The sequence below is a fragment of the Gekko japonicus genome, unplaced genomic scaffold, assembly GCF_001447785.1.
Source record: "Gekko japonicus isolate JY-2015 unplaced genomic scaffold, Gekko_japonicus_V1.1 scaffold1170, whole genome shotgun sequence".
Classification (NCBI taxonomy): domain Eukaryota; kingdom Metazoa; phylum Chordata; class Lepidosauria; order Squamata; family Gekkonidae; genus Gekko; species Gekko japonicus.
The window spans coordinates 215,400-233,913 of NW_015168082.1; the positions used below are offsets into that span (position 1 = coordinate 215,400).

Sequence of the window (18,514 nt, forward strand, 5' to 3'; positions counted from 1 at the left end):
CATGTGCCCGCCCCCTGGGCTCTTTAGTGCCGGAGCTCCACTCCTGTGCGCTCCTGCAGGAAAGGACCCCTGGGCCCCAGCCAAAGAATCCTAACTTGGGTGTGTGTGTGTGTTGTGTTCTTTTTTGCTGTTAAGTCACCGCTGACTTAAAAAAAAAAAAAATTATTTTATAGTTTTACATACGTTTCTTCCTTATACAGAATTACATATATGACTTATGGTGTCCCCACAGGGTTTTCATGGCAAGAGTCGTTCAGAGGTGGTTTGCCATTGCCTGCCTCTGTGTCACGACGACCCTGGTATTCCTTGGGGGTCTCCCATCCAAACACTTGCCAGGGTCGACCCTGCTTAGCTCCCAAGATCTAACAAGACCGGGCTAGCCTGGGCTCTCTGGGTCAGGGCAACCGGGTATTACCTGGGATAGTAAGCTGTGTAGTTCATATAAAGTTGAGCAGCCTGAGCCGGGTAGTAAGTAACAGCTGGAGTGGCGGCGGCAGCAGCGGCGGCAGCAGCAGCTGAAGCCTGTTGAGTCCTGCTGGGGGGTAAGAGCGCTTGCGACTGGTATATTGCTGCTTCTGCTGGGATCATGGCTGCTGCCGCCGTCTGGAAAGCGGTGTAGGCTGGTGGTGAAAGACCTAAGGAGAAGTCACAGCACAGTGGAGAAAGAAAAGGAGAAAGGACACCCAGAAAGTTAGCAAGGCTTGTGCCTTTTTTTGGGGGGGGGGTGTTATTTGTTTCATCACAGCAGCAGGTCACAAGCAAGGGCATCGGCCACACATTGCTGGAAATGGCTCAACACTCTCATATGGAACGGGATCTTCCTGGGTAGACTGGACCACCCAGCCACAAATTATGGCTATAACAGTGCAAGAGCCGAGGACTTGTGGGTGCAGCCTTAAAGAGAATGCAGGTGGACGGAAGCCCCCTCCTCAACCAGATTAGTGTTGCCCCTCCCCAGTTATCAATTTGGAGTCCTAGCCAGGAGCCTCAGCACCGATGGGTTTTGTTCAGAACTGTGGTAGGGGAGGGGCACGTGGATTAGAAAGTAAGAGTTCCACCTCTGCATACTAAGCTGCTTCACCTGAGCTATCCCTCCTGAGGTTCTTCTGTGGGTATCCCACTCTCAGAAATTAGCCGAAGAGTGATGGGGTGGAGACCAGGGGCTTTTCCAGCGGTGGAACTCCATGCAGATTTCAAGAAGTCAACCTGACATTCTTTTAGCTACCAGAATAGGGGGGAAAGTTTACTTGCAAGCCTTTGATCTTGTTGCTGCTTCTGCAAATGACTGCAGCTTGATTTATTGTTCTGCCACTGACTTAAGCTTAAGCAAAACTCTGTTCATGGGGCCAGGTTTCTAGACCTCATGGTTGTAACTTTAACAAGAGTGGACTCTTTCTGCTAGTAGCCCAAGCGACATGCAAGCATCTTTTAAAAGAGAACTTCCAACTAATTTAGTTACAAGATCTGGTCTGTCCTCTTGCTATTTATTTTGCATTTACTCTGTCTCCAGAGGATGATTTAAATGAAGGCAATGGAGGTATCAACAGCTGTCTCAGCAGGATCAGCTCTGCCAGGACAGTGACTGTGATGTCTGCACAGCAACCGCTACCCCAGCAACAGGAAGTACATCCTCTTTGAGAGGCTCTTCCTCCTCACTTTTAAGTGTTGCATCCCTTAAACACAGCTGATAAATAGATAATCAAGAGTGGAAGACTGGGGTCTGCTGTAAAAGTCCAGCTCTCAAACCACTCTTTTATAGTCTACCCCCAAAACCAGAGATTTTGTCATTCAGTGCACAATGAAACTGACAACAAGATGGCAAAAAAATCAATCTGGTTTCATTATTCTTTTCTCGATCTGGTAGCATTTGTCTCAGGAGATGCCGCCTTGGACAACAAGCAATCCCCAAAAGACAGGCATTTCCCATTAGAGCAAAAATTAAAAATCCATAGCCAAGCAGGTGAAGTTTACTGCAGAACTGGGGGGTGGGTTTACCCAAAACAGAAGCAGAGTGAGTGATAATATGAGAACTTGTGTGCGTGCGCACAGGACAACTCTACTTCTCTATCCTTGAAAACAGTGAAGATGAGGGCTGCAAGCATTAATCTGAATTAACTGGTAAGCCAGGGAGAAATCAGCGGGTGCCCCCTGCCCTGCCTGGAGCACTGATTCGCCCTTAATAAAAAGCGCTTCCAATCACACCAGCGGTTGCTCAAGCAACCAATTCCATCCAAACCCAGGGGGACGATTACGGATCATCGCAAAAGAGGGGCAAGGGGACCACAGTGCATCAGCACCTACCAGGCACGAAGGTGTTAGCAGCAGAGAGAGCGGAAGAACCGGAGACTTACATGGTAACTTACACGGGGGTGGAGACAAGCCACTACGATTTAAAGTGCCACCCATTAAAACAAAATTCATCTCCTCTCCTGAACACTGGAAGACTTCCACGTAACGGTCCTTCATCATCTTCTTGTGGCACTTCTGAGCCACCAGGAAAGCCCGGTCTGAAGATTTCATCTGGATAAAAGCATCGCCAGACGGCCGGCCCTGAAGAACAGAAACGGGAATTGCAGAAATGGAGGCAGGAGTCCCAGAATGAGCTTGTAATCCTAACACCACTATCAGTCAAATTTTTCACTCTACCCATCCTCCAGAGAGCTCAGGGCACCATACATGATTCTTGTATCTTCTCAACAGCTTGTGAGGTAGGTTTAGCCAAGAGCGAGCGAGCAACTGCCCCAAGGCTACCCAGTGACCTTCATGACTAAGCAAGGATCTGAACCAAGTCTTCCAAGTCTAAGCACACCTGCACTAGGGCAGATTATTCCCCACTTCACTGCTCCCCTAACCCTATCTCCTTCCACTCCCTTTGTTGTTTCCTTTGATTGCAACCTCGCTGGGGCAGAGGCCTGGCTCTCGTACTCTATCAAGAGCCCCGGTAACCCAATCCTTCACCCAAGGAGGTCAGCCTAACACTTGCCTTATTACCTTCTCAGTACCAGGTGAAGATGGTACTGCTCTCTTGTGATTTTGGTGCTTAATAAGTGGATGCTGGTCTTTGACTTGAGATGCAGACATGTCGGTGTAGATATAATTTCTGTGCTCAGAGAACATGAATTGCTTTACCTTACTGCTTTGGTTTCTGCTCACTGCTATGTTTCAGATCTATTTTTCAATACGTAAAACCTTACACAAAGGGATATGTTTCTATACACTATCTTGACTGCATTTGTGTACAAAGCTGGGAGAGCAATGTATGAAATAAAGATACCCTGCTTTGTCTATCTGTTTCTTTCTCCACTCCAATCACTTTTGATGCTTGTTTTTCAAATGGGAGTTTTTATCTAGTTAATGAGCATTCGGATCACCCATGTGGTCAGAATCAGAGGCAGGGATGCCAGGTATTCTGCTTCAGAGGGAGTCCTCCTGCCCCATGGCAGCTCTCTCTGCCACCATGCAGACAGGCAACAAGGGAAAAATTCTAGAGAAAATGGGAGGCAATCAGTGTTCCCAGAAATGCCAGGAAGGGACAGCATCACATTGGGCGATGCTCTAGCATTCACCCAAAACTTTATGGTTTTATGGTTGAACAACAGAGTTTGGGAAGAACGCTACTGCAGTTCCCCCTACGCAATGACATCACTTGTGGCTCAAACCAGAAGTGATGTCACTGTGTTAACAGACAACGTCATGGCTTTGCCAGCTAGCCCTCTCCCCCCTGGAGGTCTCCTGTCAGTTGCCTAATCTGAGAGTGATAAAAAAAAAGAATTTAAATGCTTAACCTCTGGGGTTGCACCCCAGACTGGCCAGGCCATCTGTGTAATATGCCTCACAAGAATTCCCATAATTTCTCCAGATTGGCCAGGCCATCTGTGTAATATGCCTCACAAGAATTCCCATAATTTCTACCAGCCTATGGCCCCGGTACTCCACACAGGCAAAGACTGTGTGATAATGCATCAAACACCCAGGTCCAAGGACATGCGACGTCTCATTACCCAATGACTTAAGGGCTGGCAAGTAACTGGGTGGAGACCAAACAAGATGCACAGACAGACAGCCTAGTGGCTTCCCTCAACAACAAAGTTTCCTAGACTGAGACAGCAGCACCGACCTGGGAACAGGCACAAAACTGGTTCTTCAGAGTGATCCAATTTCAAGGACCACAAACATTCTGCACCTGGATTGAGCTGCCTGCAGTAGCTCCTTTGACCAGTGCGTGGTCACAAGGAGTAGGGAACTAGTGTTTGCCGCACACAAGGTTCCTGGTTCAAGCCCCACAAGCTGCCTACAGACCTAAAACCCAGTACTTTGCCACTGCTGAGACACAAGCTCAGCAATGAGAGTTACAGGGCTGACCAAAGAGAGAATGGGCACAGTGTAGTGGATAAAGTGTTGGGTAAGGATCCTGGGAATCCTGAGTGCGAATCCTTACTCCCATTCTCTCAGATCAACCAATCTCACAGGTTTGTTATTGTCAGAGAAGCCGCTTTGGGTTCCCGTTGGGGAGAAAAGTCAGATATAAATAAAGACATAAATCCAAATAGAAAGGGTCCTAATAAAGCCCTAGTTTTTATTAGCAATCTGTCCTTAAAGGGAAGTTTGGGAGCAATGCTCCCTCCAAACTGTGGAGTCTTGTGAGCAAAAATTCTACTTTGTGAACTACTGGCATTCAAGTTGTTAGCGAGCGATTTGGCTAATGCATAGTTTGCTCTGGAGCCATCCTTCCTGAGCTAAGACAAAAATGTGTGAACCAGAGGCTAAAAAATTATGAGCTAGCTCACACTAACTCAGCTTAGAGGGAACACTGTTTGGGAGATGGATTATTTTTCAGAAGGCCAAATTCCAGTCACCCTGCTCTATTCTTTACTGCATCATCTTGTTTGAGCTCCCATACTTGCTGATTAAGGACCATGTGGACTCCGTGTGGCTTGATATCCGCAGTGGCGTCTCCCATGAACTCCAGGATGTCATCGATTCCAGCGGTATATGGCAGGCCTCGGAGTCGGACACAGTCTCGCATGCTTCCAGCAGCGATGGTGTAAGGAGGTGGTATGACAGGAATTATGGGAGCAGGGAGTGTGGGAATCAGAGGTGTTGACATGTATCTGTTAAGGACCTGTTGGCAAAGGGGTTGAGGGTGGAGGGGAGAGAGAGAGAGAAAGAAAGAGAAAACATCAGTTTTCGCAGGATGGGACCTGCAGTCAGAACACATCCAGAGAATGGTCAGAAAGCAGGGACAAGTGCCCACTACAAGTCATTTGCAATTGGCCTATTTTATATACATATAGATCTGTAGATCCCAATGGACAATTTGAAAGCCAATCCTATTTATCTCTATTTCATTTCACTTAGAAGGTGAAGAACCAGAAAGAACCCTTTTTCCTAGTGAGTCATCTTTGGGATGCCAGCCTTCAGGTGGGACCCGGGGATCCCCTGGAATTACAACTCATCTTCAGGCTACAAAAAGTTCAGTTCCTCTGTAGAAAATGGATGCTTTGGAGGGTGGACTCTGTGGCACTGTACCCCCACTGAGGTCCCTGTCCTCCCCAGGCTCCATCCCCAAATCTCCAGGAGTTTCCCAACCTGGATCTGGCAACCCCAGGCCCTTCTCCATGGCTGCTCTCCTGGTACCTGGCCTTCCTCATTTCAGGCACCAGGTAAACCAATGCTGTTTGCACAGGCATTTTGCCAACAGTGTTGACCCATTCCATTTCTGTGTGTCATTGGTCCCCAAACATGCACACTTCAAGAACGGATTTTTGTTTTAGCTGCGTTCCACTGATTTGACAGCAGGAAGCTTGTTTGGCTCTCATGTTCTAAAACATTTTTTAAACTGCCCTGGATTTTGTCGTTATTAGATTTTATATTGTTGCTTACCTGCCCCACAGGTTCCCAAACCGCTTGTGGGCTAACAATTTTAAAATAATAGAAAAGGAATAATTATATTTTCAAGGACAAATAAATCTGTCTTTCATAAGGAGTGGCAGTTCCTGCCATAAATTCTCAGGATGTGATGAGCCGTATAAACCGAACTGAAATAAAACCAGCTGCCCAAGATGCTAAAGCCGTCATATAAAGCAGCCTTCAGACTTGCTGGTAAAAAGCAAATTAATCCAAAGCCCAATGGAGGAGTTGAATTTTTTAACAGTTGGGCTTAGGATAGAGAGCAGTTCCCCAACTGTAGTCCAGGAGTTCCTGCTCGAAAGAAAGCTAGAGGGGGAGTAGAATGAGACCCTGTGAGAAACTGTAAAGATAAAGGTAAAGGTTTCCTTTGCTCGAAAGCCAGTCAAATCCGACTCTAGGGACGCGGTGCTCATCTCTGTTTCCAAGCCGAAGAGCCAGCGCTGTCCAAAGACGTTTCCATGGTCATGTGGCCGGCATGACTAGATGCCGAGGTGCACGAACACTGTTACCTTCCCACCGAATCAGTACCTATTTATCTACTTGCAATTTCTTGCTTTCGAACTGCTAGGTTGGCAGGAGCTGGGATCAGAAATGGGAGCTCACTCCGTCATGCGGCACTCGGGTCTCAAACTGCTGAACTACAGACCTTCCAGTCTGCAGCTCAGTAGCTTAACCACTTGAGCTACCACAGCCCCTGTAGGGGGAGATAAATAAGGTTGCCAGCTCCGGGTTGGGAAATCCCTGGAAAGTTGGGGACGGAGGAGGCTCCGCTTGTGTGAGGAGTTGCACCATGCTCAGTGGCTGGCTATCCCCACACCTCCAACCCACATGACATCAGCCCTTGATTCACTGAACTGAATTATTTATTACAGAGGCCAGCACGAGATTAAATACAAAATGGACTTTTATTGTTTTTTTGGAAAAGAGGTGCCAGAACTCTCAAGAGGGAGATGAAGTTTTTGATCTGTATACTGAAAACTCGTGAACTTTTAAACATTTTAAAAATAATTCTGTCAAAGAGGTTCCAGAAGAGGTCCCACAATCCCACCTCAATGCTAACTAGAACCACTTCCTGGATCAGCACTCTCAGATAACCCACTTTGTGTTAACAAAACCCAGAAGGAAAATCCAAGAACAAAGAGCCACATGAGACCTTTCATTAAGACTACCTCAGAACAACGCAACACAGTATGCAAAATGTGGGTTGTGTTATTATTTTGGTTGGTCTGAGCAACATTCAAAATCCACACAGCTCTTTTTTATTAAGACCCAAACCACAAACACATCAACGCACTTGGCACACTGCTGTGCTATTTTGGTCTTGGCAACACTGAAACGCCACACAATTTTTTTTTTTAACTAAAGCTAAAACAGCGCAATACACAATGTGTGATGGATTTGTGTTTTTGGTCTTAGTAGAACACACAGAGCAACACGGCTGCCTGTTTTTTAATGGAAACTCCACATTCCATCCTCCAAAGCAACCATTTTTCTCTGAGGGAACTGATGCCTGTGATCTGCAGATCAGTTGTAATTCCACAAGACCTCCAGGCCCCACCAGGAGGTTGGCACCCCTACGAGAACTGGTAGTGACAAAGCATCACTACCAATTCTTTAGAAACAACAGAGAACCAGCTCCTGCTTCCAGACAAAGGGACCTCCCCCCATCTAATAATAAACAACAAGCTCAGGGACATCTCCTGTTGCCTTCTCTTCTGCCTCTAGCTGTGCCTTCCAGGTCCCCGGGGGATTTTCTCTGCAGCAGTGCCCTGCCCTGTCCCTCCCAACAGACAGAAACCAGACAGAGATAATTGGAGGCAGAGCGGCTGCCCGTGGGGACCCATTGTTCAAAAACTAATTACAGAGGATGAGGGAGAGGGAGCCAGGGAGGGGGGAGAGGGAAGGCCGGTGATTAACAGGGGCAAGCGCAGTGGAAGCAGTCACACACGCCCGCTTGACCTGCAGCTTATCCGTTTGGGAAGCTTCAGCCCAAGAAAGCTACAATCTCTTCCACCCTCCCCACAAATCCCGTTCACAAGTTTACAATGAATGTACATTCAATCTGTGTACAGTGACACTTGATAGTTCTCTGTACATGCATTGAGTAATTCTACATTTGCCAGGTCTCACCTGCTCACTGGCGGGGTGGGTGGGAGAAAGCATTCTGGGAGTGTGGGGGGGGCAGGGTGATGTCGCCCCGCTCGATGTCCCTGACGTGATGACATTACACGGAAGTGATGTCATCATGATGGGGATGTTGCACAGTAACAGTCTGGTATTTTGGGCAAAACTCTGTGATTACCGTAGATTTTTGGCAAAAATACCAGAGCGTCATCGCGTGACGTCCTCACATTGGGGACGTCATGGCTGTTGGGGGCAGGGCTGGTGACCCTAATTCTCATGTGACAGTCAACCCATGTACATCTGAATGTGTGACTGAAACCCTACATTTGTTCAGGTACTAGTCCTCAGTTTCATTTCATTTCTAAAGTGAATGTCCACTGGCTCTTTCTTACAAAGAGATGTACACATGTACAGGTAGGATGTATGTGGTTTCACATGTGGATGTGGGGATGCCAACCTCCAGGTGGCACCTAAAGATATCTTGCTATAACAATTGCTCTGCAGATGACCAGGATCAGTTTCCCTGGAAAAAATGGCTGCTTCGGAGGCTACGGATGGACTACAAAATTGGCTTTCCTGTTAGGTAGACTGAGCAGACACATGGGAACAATGATGAAGTTGCCTTATACCCAGTTGTGACCCTGGCCTATCAAAGCCATCCTTGTCTATTCTGACTCCAGGCAGAAGTCTTTCACACCCCCTGCTATCTGATCCTTTTAACTGGGAGATGTTGGGGATTGAACTTGGGACCTTTCAGATGCTAAGCGGATGCTCTAACGCTGAACCATGACCCCTCCCTGACCAGTAGGAGGAAGAGCTTTTTATTAGTGACGATAACTGGGCATCTGCATGGGGCAAAGCAAAAAGCACAACACTCCATTCCTGTGGAGCTGTGGGGACAGAGAAGCCACCTTTTCAGGCACAGGGAAACAAACAGGAACAGTCTACTCCTCAATAGCACCACGGAAGCTTTTAACCAAAAGCAATTCATAATAATTATTACAGGTCAGCAAAATGACCATCTTGGGCATTTGTGGGGAAAGAGGCCCTCCAAGCCACAACAGGATGGGGGGGGGGTGAGGGTGGCAACTCAGTGGCACTACATCCCTTTACCCACTGGCTCATGTCCAAGGACCCATGTGCAGGTGTCTGCCTGCCACATAGGGTTGCCAGCCTCCAGGTGGGGTCTGGAGAACTCCCAGAATTACGACTGACCTCCAGACAACAGGGCTCAGTTCCTCTGGAGAAAATGGAAGCTTCAGAGTGTGGACTCTCGGGTATCACATCTCTGCTGAGCCCCCTTCCCAAACTTCACCCTTGCCAGGCATGGTCACAGCTAGTTGCACCCTCACTGCAAGTGCATCCCAACATCAAGACTTCATTTTTCAGAGGAACAGACTTTGGGCTGGCCTGAGTTTATGGCCACCACAACCACGTCCTTCCTCCATCTTTAGGGGGAGCAGTAGGGGCCGATTTCTAAACTCATGCTGAGCGCCAGAGGCCCCATGTGCATTTCCAAAGCACAGAGTGAAGCCAGAGAAAATCCCCTGCTCTCCTCCCTGGCTCCAAGCTTACCATGGCACAAGAAGGAGAGGATAAAAGTCATGGCCTTCCTACTCCAGCGCTGTTTCCTTCATAGGAATGAATAGGTAGCATTCCTTTCCATGGGACAATGTGAAAGGATGCACTCTGAGCCAAAATGGGCCCTCTGCCACTGGCTACATCAGCCACTGAGAATCAAGGCTCCTCTTTTCTAACAGTAGAACCTCAGAGATCCCAAGGCCAAACCAGACAGGATGAATGAAGTTCCATGGCTGCACCACCCAGGGTTGTTGTTGGGGTTTTTTTTGGGGGAAATAATAGTTAATGCAATTATTAAGCACACAGCAGCCCAATTCTGATTGAGAGCCCAGTGAGAGGATGTAAGCATCACTTAAACAGAGCCAGGGAGTCGGTATTCGCCCTGCTGGGGAAACATACAGGTTGCAGATCACAGAAGTATCAGCATCTCATTTGATTCGACCCTCAGGGTAGTTTCACAGCATTACTGGAATTGTTTCGCAAAACCCAACTGAGAGACAGCCATGGTCCACAACCGACTGTTCCGAAAACTCTTTGGCCAATTGACCTGGAACTGGTAGCCACAAGCTCACAAGTTGTGAATGGGCTCTTTGCTTTACAGGCGGAACCTGCCCTTAAATGCCAGGATACGCTTTGATCTACACTCAAGTCCCCTGTGGCAACTACCCACAAATGACAAGCAAGAAACAATGTGTGAAAAAGACCCAAATGGTTACAACCTGCTGGACTTCAGCCGCTGTGCTCCTGAAGAGTTCAATGTAGCGCTTGCCAAGAATCTCCTTGTGCTTTTTAAGTGCATTCTGTGCATACTCTTCACAGGCAAACAGGACAAAGGCGTCGCCCGTGGGCCTGCCATCCGGGTACTTGACAAAGAGAAGCCCCTCCTTCCCGCCCGTGACAGGGCACTCAGGCCCCAGGAAGCCCAAGACGTCCTCAGGGGTGGCTGTGAACGGAAGCCCTCGCATCCGGATGATGACCTGATTCTCCTTGGATAGGAACTGGGCTACTTCATTGGAGGTACCTTGTTAGAAAAAGCATGGGGAGAATTCAATTACTTGCCCTCTCAGCTAGGAGAATGAAAACAAGGCAGAATTTGTGGGGGATCCACAAAGGTCATTCTGGGTGAATTATTTCAAAAATGCTTTTTTGACACAGAGACATATCTCATTTCATTTATATCCTCTGCCAAGTTAAAGAGCAGCTTGGCTGCAGTATAACAGATCTGAACCTCAGTCCCACATGATTCCCTCCTCCCCTCTCTCTCCTTGTTTCACAGTGACGCACACACACACACAGTTGGCTGTACATCCAAATCAGTTATCTACATGTTTCTGAATAGCCTTTCAAAGAAGGATGGAGAGCCCACTTTTAAACTACAGTTTCTGATTTCAGCAAGCAAAAGCTGGCATACCTAAATGCTCAAATATATTGAGATGCAAGCGCCTTAAGGCGGGGACGGCCTTTGGCTTGTTCCTTTGCAAAACTCATTACATTGCATAGCTGCCGTCAGACTGATCATATTAATCAGCTATGCATTTTAAACGGAGCTGTTTCGCTCATCAAATGCAGTTAAGAATAGCAAATTCGCAATGATGAAATGCTACTTCTCCTCACCTCCAGCTATCTTTAGAAACTCTTCCCCTGTCGCTTTGTAAACCTGAAACAGAAAAAGAGCAAACACTGTTAGCTTGACTATTCGTTTTATTAAACCCAAATACAAATGTAACACCACTTCTGAATATTCCTTTCTGGATACGGGTGATTGCTTCTTGCATTTAGACCCTGCCTTTCTTCCAACATAGGACCTGGGTACCTGAAGAACAGCCTCCTCCCTTGCTGTCCTTTTTACCAGTTCAGATCTTCATCCTAAACTCCCTGGAAGGGAGGCAGGTGGCCATCAGAGACTGTGCTTTTTAGTGGTGGCACCTTATTTGGAGACAACTGCTCCCCTGAAAGTTCACCTGACATCTATTCTTCTTCTTACCTGTTAATTATTCACCCATCCATCTGGCTTTTTAGGCATTTTCATTTGCCCAGGATTTTGAGTTCTTTATCACTCCTTAATTATGTTATTACTGGATAATTGTAGGTGTTCCACCTATTTCATGGCCATATAGGGTAATATTGCTTCTGGTCTGGCCTGCTTTTTATGGGGACACAGATTATGCCTTGATTTTTACCGCAATGACTTCTTTGTATTTTTCTGCTGATTTTGGTTATTTTACAATGTGCTGCTGCAGGCAACATTATTGCTGGATAGTTAAAATAGCTACACACAACGTGGGCTGCCCACAGATAAATATGTTGAGTCACTTGCAACCCTCTGGCTTGGCTTTTGGATGCAGCCCTCAGAGACCTTAATCCAGACCTTTTGCCAGCAACGTACCTCTATGTACCTGCTCCCCATGTGGTGCTTGTGTCTCTCCAGGGCCAAATCTCTCTGTTCGGAGTTGACAAATCGGACTAGTGCTTCCCCGTTCCGCCTTCCTTGGGCATTGAGACACAGAGCCACGCCACCTCTGGGGAGTGGAGAGAAAATAGGATGAAAAAGAATGCCTCAGACTTTATATATGGGCGGTAAAGATTGTCACATCTTCAAGCACACACGTGAAGTTGTCTTAAAGCAAGTCAGATAATTGACCCACCTAGGTCAGCACTGTCTACTCCTCAGCTGGCCAGCACCTCTCCAGGGTCCCAGCTCGAGAAAGATAATTCTCAGATCGCTTCCTCTGTGCTATTCCGAGCTACTTTAAAGATCTAACAATCTCTCATTATAGAGCTCAGGGTGGCTTTCCCCTTGGCCATAAGAGAAGGCTGATTCACAGGCAATAGCACATTCGGATGGAGTTTGGAAATGTGAGACCCATTTCCCACTAGCCGCTGCTCCGTCCTCACTCCCCCCCCAGTTGACAAAGCGGACTAGTGCTTCCCCGTTCCGCCTTCCTTGGGCATTGAGACACAGAGCCACGCCACCTCTGGGGAGTGGAGAGAAAATAGGATGAAAAAGAATGCCTCAGACTTTATATGTGGGCGGTAAAGATTGTCACATCTTCAAGCACACACGTGAAGTTGTCTTAAAGCAAGTCAGATAATTGACCCACCTAGGTCAGCACTGTCTACTACTCAGCTGGCCAGCACCTCTCCAGGGTCCCAGCCCGAGAAAGATAATTGGAGTGTGAAATATGGTCTGACTTGAGAGCAAAGTATTTATCCTCAATAGATTATGTCCAGTTTTTCTTTGTAGATGAGGATCAGAAAACTATCTTAGCAGCCACTAAATATTTAACTGTGGCGAGGGTTGGATTTTGGTCTGTTCAAGACCTCTGAGGCAGAAGAACAGTAAGGTAAGAAGAATATATTTTCAAGCATATTGCCAAGCTACTAGCCATGGTGACCACAGGGGACCTTAGAGGCAGTAAGCCTCTGGATACCAGTGCTAGGAGGCAATATCATGGGAAGGCCTCAGCCTCTATGCCCCCATTTGCTGGCCCTCCAGGGCAACTGGCTGGCCATGAAGTCGAACTACTATTTTGATCCACATGGGCTAAGAAGAAAATGAAGAGACTGGATTTATATCCCGCCCTTCACTACCCAAAGGAGTCTCAGAGCGGCTTACAAACGCCTTTCCCTTCCCCTCTCCACAACAGACACCCTGTGAGGGAGGTGGGGCTGAGAGAGCTCTTGACAGAAACTGCTCTTTTTCAAGCTCTTGTCAGAACTATGGCTTGCCCAAGGTCATCCAGCCAGGTGCAAGTGGAGGAGTGGGGAATCAAACCCGGTTCTCCCAGATTAGAGTCCGCGCACTTAACCACTACACCAAACTGGCTAATATTTACCTGCCACCTCAGAGCACTTAATTGGAAGGTGCCTGATACAGAACCAGAGACCTTCTGCATACAAAGTATGTGCTCTTCCACTAAGCCATGGCCCCTACATTTTTCATGGAAAATATGACGGGCATATAACAAAAGCAAGCACAGCAAGTGTCGATCCTGAAAGTGAAACAGCACATTTTGCACTCTTACTTGGCAATATTAAGTCCTTTGAAAAACCGAGCAATGTCCTGGTCGGAAGACTGCCAAGGGAGTCCTCTGGCACGTATTACAGTTTCACTGTCTACTGTTTCTGATTTACTACTGTGAAAAGAAAAAAATAAAAAGAGGGTAAAACAAGCCACTTTCCCACCCAGCGTTTCTGAGCTGCTCCATGGGGACATAATTCAAGGCCTGGCTAACAAGCCTCACTGGAATATCTCCTGATGACAGAAATGTGAAGCATTCTATTTGGCAGTTGCTGCGCATACCAGAAATTAAAGCAGAGGATGGGCAGCCTTAAAAAACACAAAAAGGATGTGTAGTAGGAGCTAAACCTAGTAGGAACTACTTAAAATCTAGTAGGAGCTAAATTTATAGGACATGGTTAAGCAGGATGCGAGGCGGGGGGTGGCATCAAATTTACACCCTCACAGGATGGCTGCTTGTTTTATGAGAGAGCGTTTCCAGTGTCCTGCTATTTCTTTCAGAATCAGAAGCAAGTAGGGGGTGGCATCAAATTTATGCCCTCACAGGATGGCTGCTTGTTTTCTGCTATTTCTTTCAGAATCAGAAGCAAGTCAGGTTCTGGGAATCTGGACCGGGATCATTAGAAATTGTACATTTAGTTTGGCCCTACACTGTCCTAAGAGACAATCAATCCATTATGTTAGAATTAGACATTGTCATAGGACAGTTGTGTGGTGATGACCTCATATATGATAGCCGCACATGAATATGCAGGTGTGAACTGGTTCAAAGGAAATTATATATGCCATTAGCAAATGTCTTCTGTGATGTGCAAATCCTTGTTTGTGATGACAAACTGCTACAAGATAGATAGATGCTATGATAGATAGATGCTATTAAACTCATTCTGGATGACCGAAAAACAATGCCTTTTGAAGAAACTTTCACCAGCATACAAGGCTATAATTTTCCCCCAGGAAAAGAATTCTACGAAAGGGCAAATTTCAGCATTTTGTAATGCTACTTAGTGATGTGGGGCAGATGAACTTCCAAAAAGGGAATATTTTCCAATTTTTTCTGCTATATTTTTCTGTGGATTTTTAAAAATTGATCAGTAACGTCATTGATGGGAATTCCCACCACATACTATGTGGGGTTTTTGTTGACTAAACATACTAAAACATGTGGACCCCCAAATGATTTAGCGTATTGAAAATGTTTTCAACTTCAAAACATTTCCTGGGAAAGTTAGCATTATAGGAATTTACCAAAATCAATTTGCATAGGAAGATCTTCCAATCCATAAATGTCCCACATCACTGATTCTCGCAATATTTCTCAGTAGATTAAAGCACACGCACAAAACCGCAAACCATCCCACACAAACTCGGGAAGTAGGGCCTGGGAAAAGATGGCTGGAAATCCACAGGTCCCTCTGAAACACCTGAGGGTTGTCAACCTACTAGAGGCCAATGACCTCTACAGCCACATCACTACAACCACACACACACCCATGTCATTCCAGCCCAATGAACCACACATGGCCAGGAAAATGCCAACAAGAAGAGTGAGAAACAGCCAAGTGTGTGAACTCCCATCAGCAACTTCTGCTCAGGTGAGAAGTGGCGATCCCCGGAATCAAAGAAGGAGACATCTGAGAAACTCAAAAGGGCACCATGATGCACCGAGCCACCCCACCACAGAGCTGTCTCTCGATCTCCTGCGGCCCCCCCTTTGAACCAAGCAAGCCCCAAACTGTCCACAACACAGCCTTAGGCGGGTGAGTCTTGCAGTGCTTACATTACTTCCAGCTGCAGTTTGCAAATAAAACTGCTGCATTTCCCCATCCCTCTGGACTGGAAAGAAAAGAATACGGGACACACTAAGAGAAACAGGAAGCACTTCCAACACATTTGCATAGGGCTGTCTCTTTTTAACCTGGCACGGTAATGGGGCAATGTTAATAAAACATCGAAGGAGCATGATCAGTACACAGGCGAGCCTACGAAGCTGAGAAGGCATGTACATCTGTTTGGAAGAAAGAGGCGAAATGAAATGAAATTGGCTAAAAAATGTAGGTTTAAACCTACATATTTATACTGTAGCTAGATAAACACGAGGTTTAAATCACATGTTTACCTGTACAAGTGCTGAATGTATGTAATACAAGAATTACTCAGTGAATGTATAAAGAAAAATCAAGTGTACTCTGCACAGAGATTATACATGCATACACTGTAATTTGTGTACAGGGCTACCGAGTCGACAGCTGCCCACTAGCTTAGCACCGTCTATGTTTTCAGACTGACAGCGGCTGTCTAGGTACACAGGAGAAAGGTCTTTTTGCCAACTCAATTCTTTGGGGATTCCAGTGCTTATGAGACATAACCTGTGTGAACAATTAAATATAATCTAAACCTTGGGAGGGTGGGGTTTAGGGAGAGGAGGAACCTCGGTAGGGTATAATGCTACACAGTCCACCTCCCAAAGCAGCCATTTGCTCCAGAAGATACACATGTGGGAAGGATAAAAGCAAACCTTTTGACTTTGCCTCCGTCCCACCAGGTCCTCTTAGCCACTTCTTAAGATAGGTGCACACACACACCCTGTTCAAACACCCACCCACTGCATGCAATGGCAATGGCAGCAGGCACAAGTCTTAGAAATATGGGGCTGCCCCCAGATCACTTGTAAAGCTGGGGGAGGGCAGGATAGAAGCAGTGCTGAAAGCATAAACGGGAGAACACGGCTAAGGAGGATGCTGCAGCATTCACGGTATGCCATAATCCACACCCCCAGTGGCTCCCTTCCAAGCAGACTCACTTCTGCATCAAAGGTTGGGAGACGTCAGCATCCTCATTTCAAATTGCTGCCTCATTTCCCCCCCTTTACGACCTCTCTGCCATCATAAGGGGGGAAAGTAAAAAGAAATCTGGGGCAACTGACCTAGGGTTGGCAGCTCCAGCTATTGGAATTCCTAGAGATTTGGGGGTGGAGCTTGGGGAAGGCGGAGCTTGGGAAAGCACTCAGCAGGGATGTGATTCCACAGAGTCTACCCTCAGAAGGTGCCCTTTCCTCCAGGGGAATGGATTTCTGTAAGCTGGAGATGAATTCTATCTCTGGGAGAAAACTAGGCCCCCGCTGGAGGGTGGCAACCCTACGGGGATTCCACAGGAAGGGGCCTCGGCCAGGACAGATGACGGCTTCATCTAGCTCAGGGGTGGCCAAACTGTGGCTCAGGAGCCACATGCGGCTCTTTCACACATATTGTGCGGCTCCTGGCAGGGCAGCTGGGGAAGCTAAGTATCATTAGCAAACAAATATCATTGGGCAAATAAATATCATTATCAATATCTGCTTTTACCGCTTTTGTTATTATTTTTGGAAGTCTTATTTAATGTTACTAAAAAGCAAATTTGCATATTTCCCAGTAAAAACATGTAATATTTGTTCATGTTTTGCGGCTCTCAAACATCTTTTTTTTGGTAAAGTTTATTTTCGGTTTTTCAATACATAAACAGTTCGAGACCCGAGTGCCTGCAACACCCTCCACACCTAAAGCACGTCTGAACAAGAGTCCCTTTCAATTGGAGAAGAAAGGGGAAGGGAAGCTTTGGCCCCCCTGTCATGTCTGATAGCTGCTCTGTGAGAAAGCAACTTACCAGGGTCCCGTTTCATATTTGTATTTCACAGTCTCCGGATCAGTAAACGTCTGATCTGCAACTGGGATGGAAAGGTAAAATGGAATCATGAACATGGAAATGTCATTTACTGACTGATACAAAGAATGTGCTCCTAACAGGAAAGTATCACACACCAACAGAAGAATTTTCACTTACTATAAAGGAAACGTTTCCAGGAATTTTGAAGCCATAGGGGGAAAAAACATTTGGAAGGAAATTTAAATATGTACAATATTTACTGTCCTATCAAACCCATTTTGCTGCTTCGACAATATAAAACGCATTATTTACAACTTGGTTAACATAGAAAATTGTATTAATCTCCATGTTCATGGAATTCAAGAGTATAAGTGCCTTATTTTTACAAGCAAAACTGTACATATATCAAATACTCTAGCAAGAGAGAGCTGCAAATTGTTGCACCCTGTGCTATATTTGCATACTTCACTCATTCCAAAAGAAGAAAATATATTCCAAAGGAATGTTTCCAATGTTTCTCTAAATTCCCCAGGTTTGTTTTTTTTTGGGGGGGGGGGATCACACCTTTTCATGCTAGTTGATTGAGGAAAACCTTGTCTTAGAAAGCATTTCACTCATTCCGAAAAGAAAAAAAAGCTTCACAGGAGATTCTGTTAGCAGTCCACTTCCATTGGAAAAACTGGAAAAAATGATCTTCAAGTTTCCATGCAATACATTTTGAATGATTAAAAAATCATGTAAAGCATTTCACTAATCTCAACGTCTCTTCCAGCACTCCCCCAAATTTCCCAGTTTTTTCAAACCTTTGGGAAAACGAGCCCCTCCTCCACCCTCTGGTTTTCCCCCCAGGACTTCACTTACCACATGTCCAGGACTTCACTTACCACATGTATCTGAAAGCATGTTGAAAATTATGGCCACCATGGCTTTCACTTGCCATACGCCAAAATCTTCCTCCGTTTCATCTATCGTGAAGCCAGTATCTGGATGTCATGTTCAAGAAAACAATACAAGGAGTTTCACAAGCAACAGAGGTGTTCAGCTGCAGTGCCATGCACATCTCAAGCTATTTAATAAGCAGTTGGCTGAGGGGTTTTTAAAAAGAGTTTTATCACAAGTATGGAAAGAAGATCCTGCTACAACCAGGGCCAGATTAAGATATGTGGAGGCCCTAAACTATGTCAAGTTTAAGAAGTCCCACGGCATTACCCCCAAAATGACCAAGAAGGCCCTTTT

At 46.2% G+C, this 18,514-nt stretch overlaps 1 protein-coding gene across 1 annotated transcript in view; it reads right to left on the minus strand.

The window, feature by feature from the left end:
* ESRP2 (epithelial splicing regulatory protein 2) overlaps window positions 1–18,514 on the minus strand; it is a 69,919-nt gene that overhangs the window by 15,048 nt on the left and 36,357 nt on the right. The window contains exons 6-14 of the mRNA XM_015414697.1: window positions 18,163–18,261; window positions 17,279–17,339; window positions 13,641–13,751; window positions 12,002–12,134; window positions 11,230–11,272; window positions 10,335–10,636; window positions 4,901–5,122; window positions 2,352–2,550; window positions 416–635 (exon numbers count right to left, since the gene is read on the minus strand). Of these exons, the coding sequence (XP_015270183.1) occupies window positions 416–635; window positions 2,352–2,550; window positions 4,901–5,122; window positions 10,335–10,636; window positions 11,230–11,272; window positions 12,002–12,134; window positions 13,641–13,751; window positions 17,279–17,339; window positions 18,163–18,261 (1,390 nt within the window). The remainder of the gene's footprint in view (window positions 1–415; window positions 636–2,351; window positions 2,551–4,900; window positions 5,123–10,334; window positions 10,637–11,229; window positions 11,273–12,001; window positions 12,135–13,640; window positions 13,752–17,278; window positions 17,340–18,162; window positions 18,262–18,514) is intronic.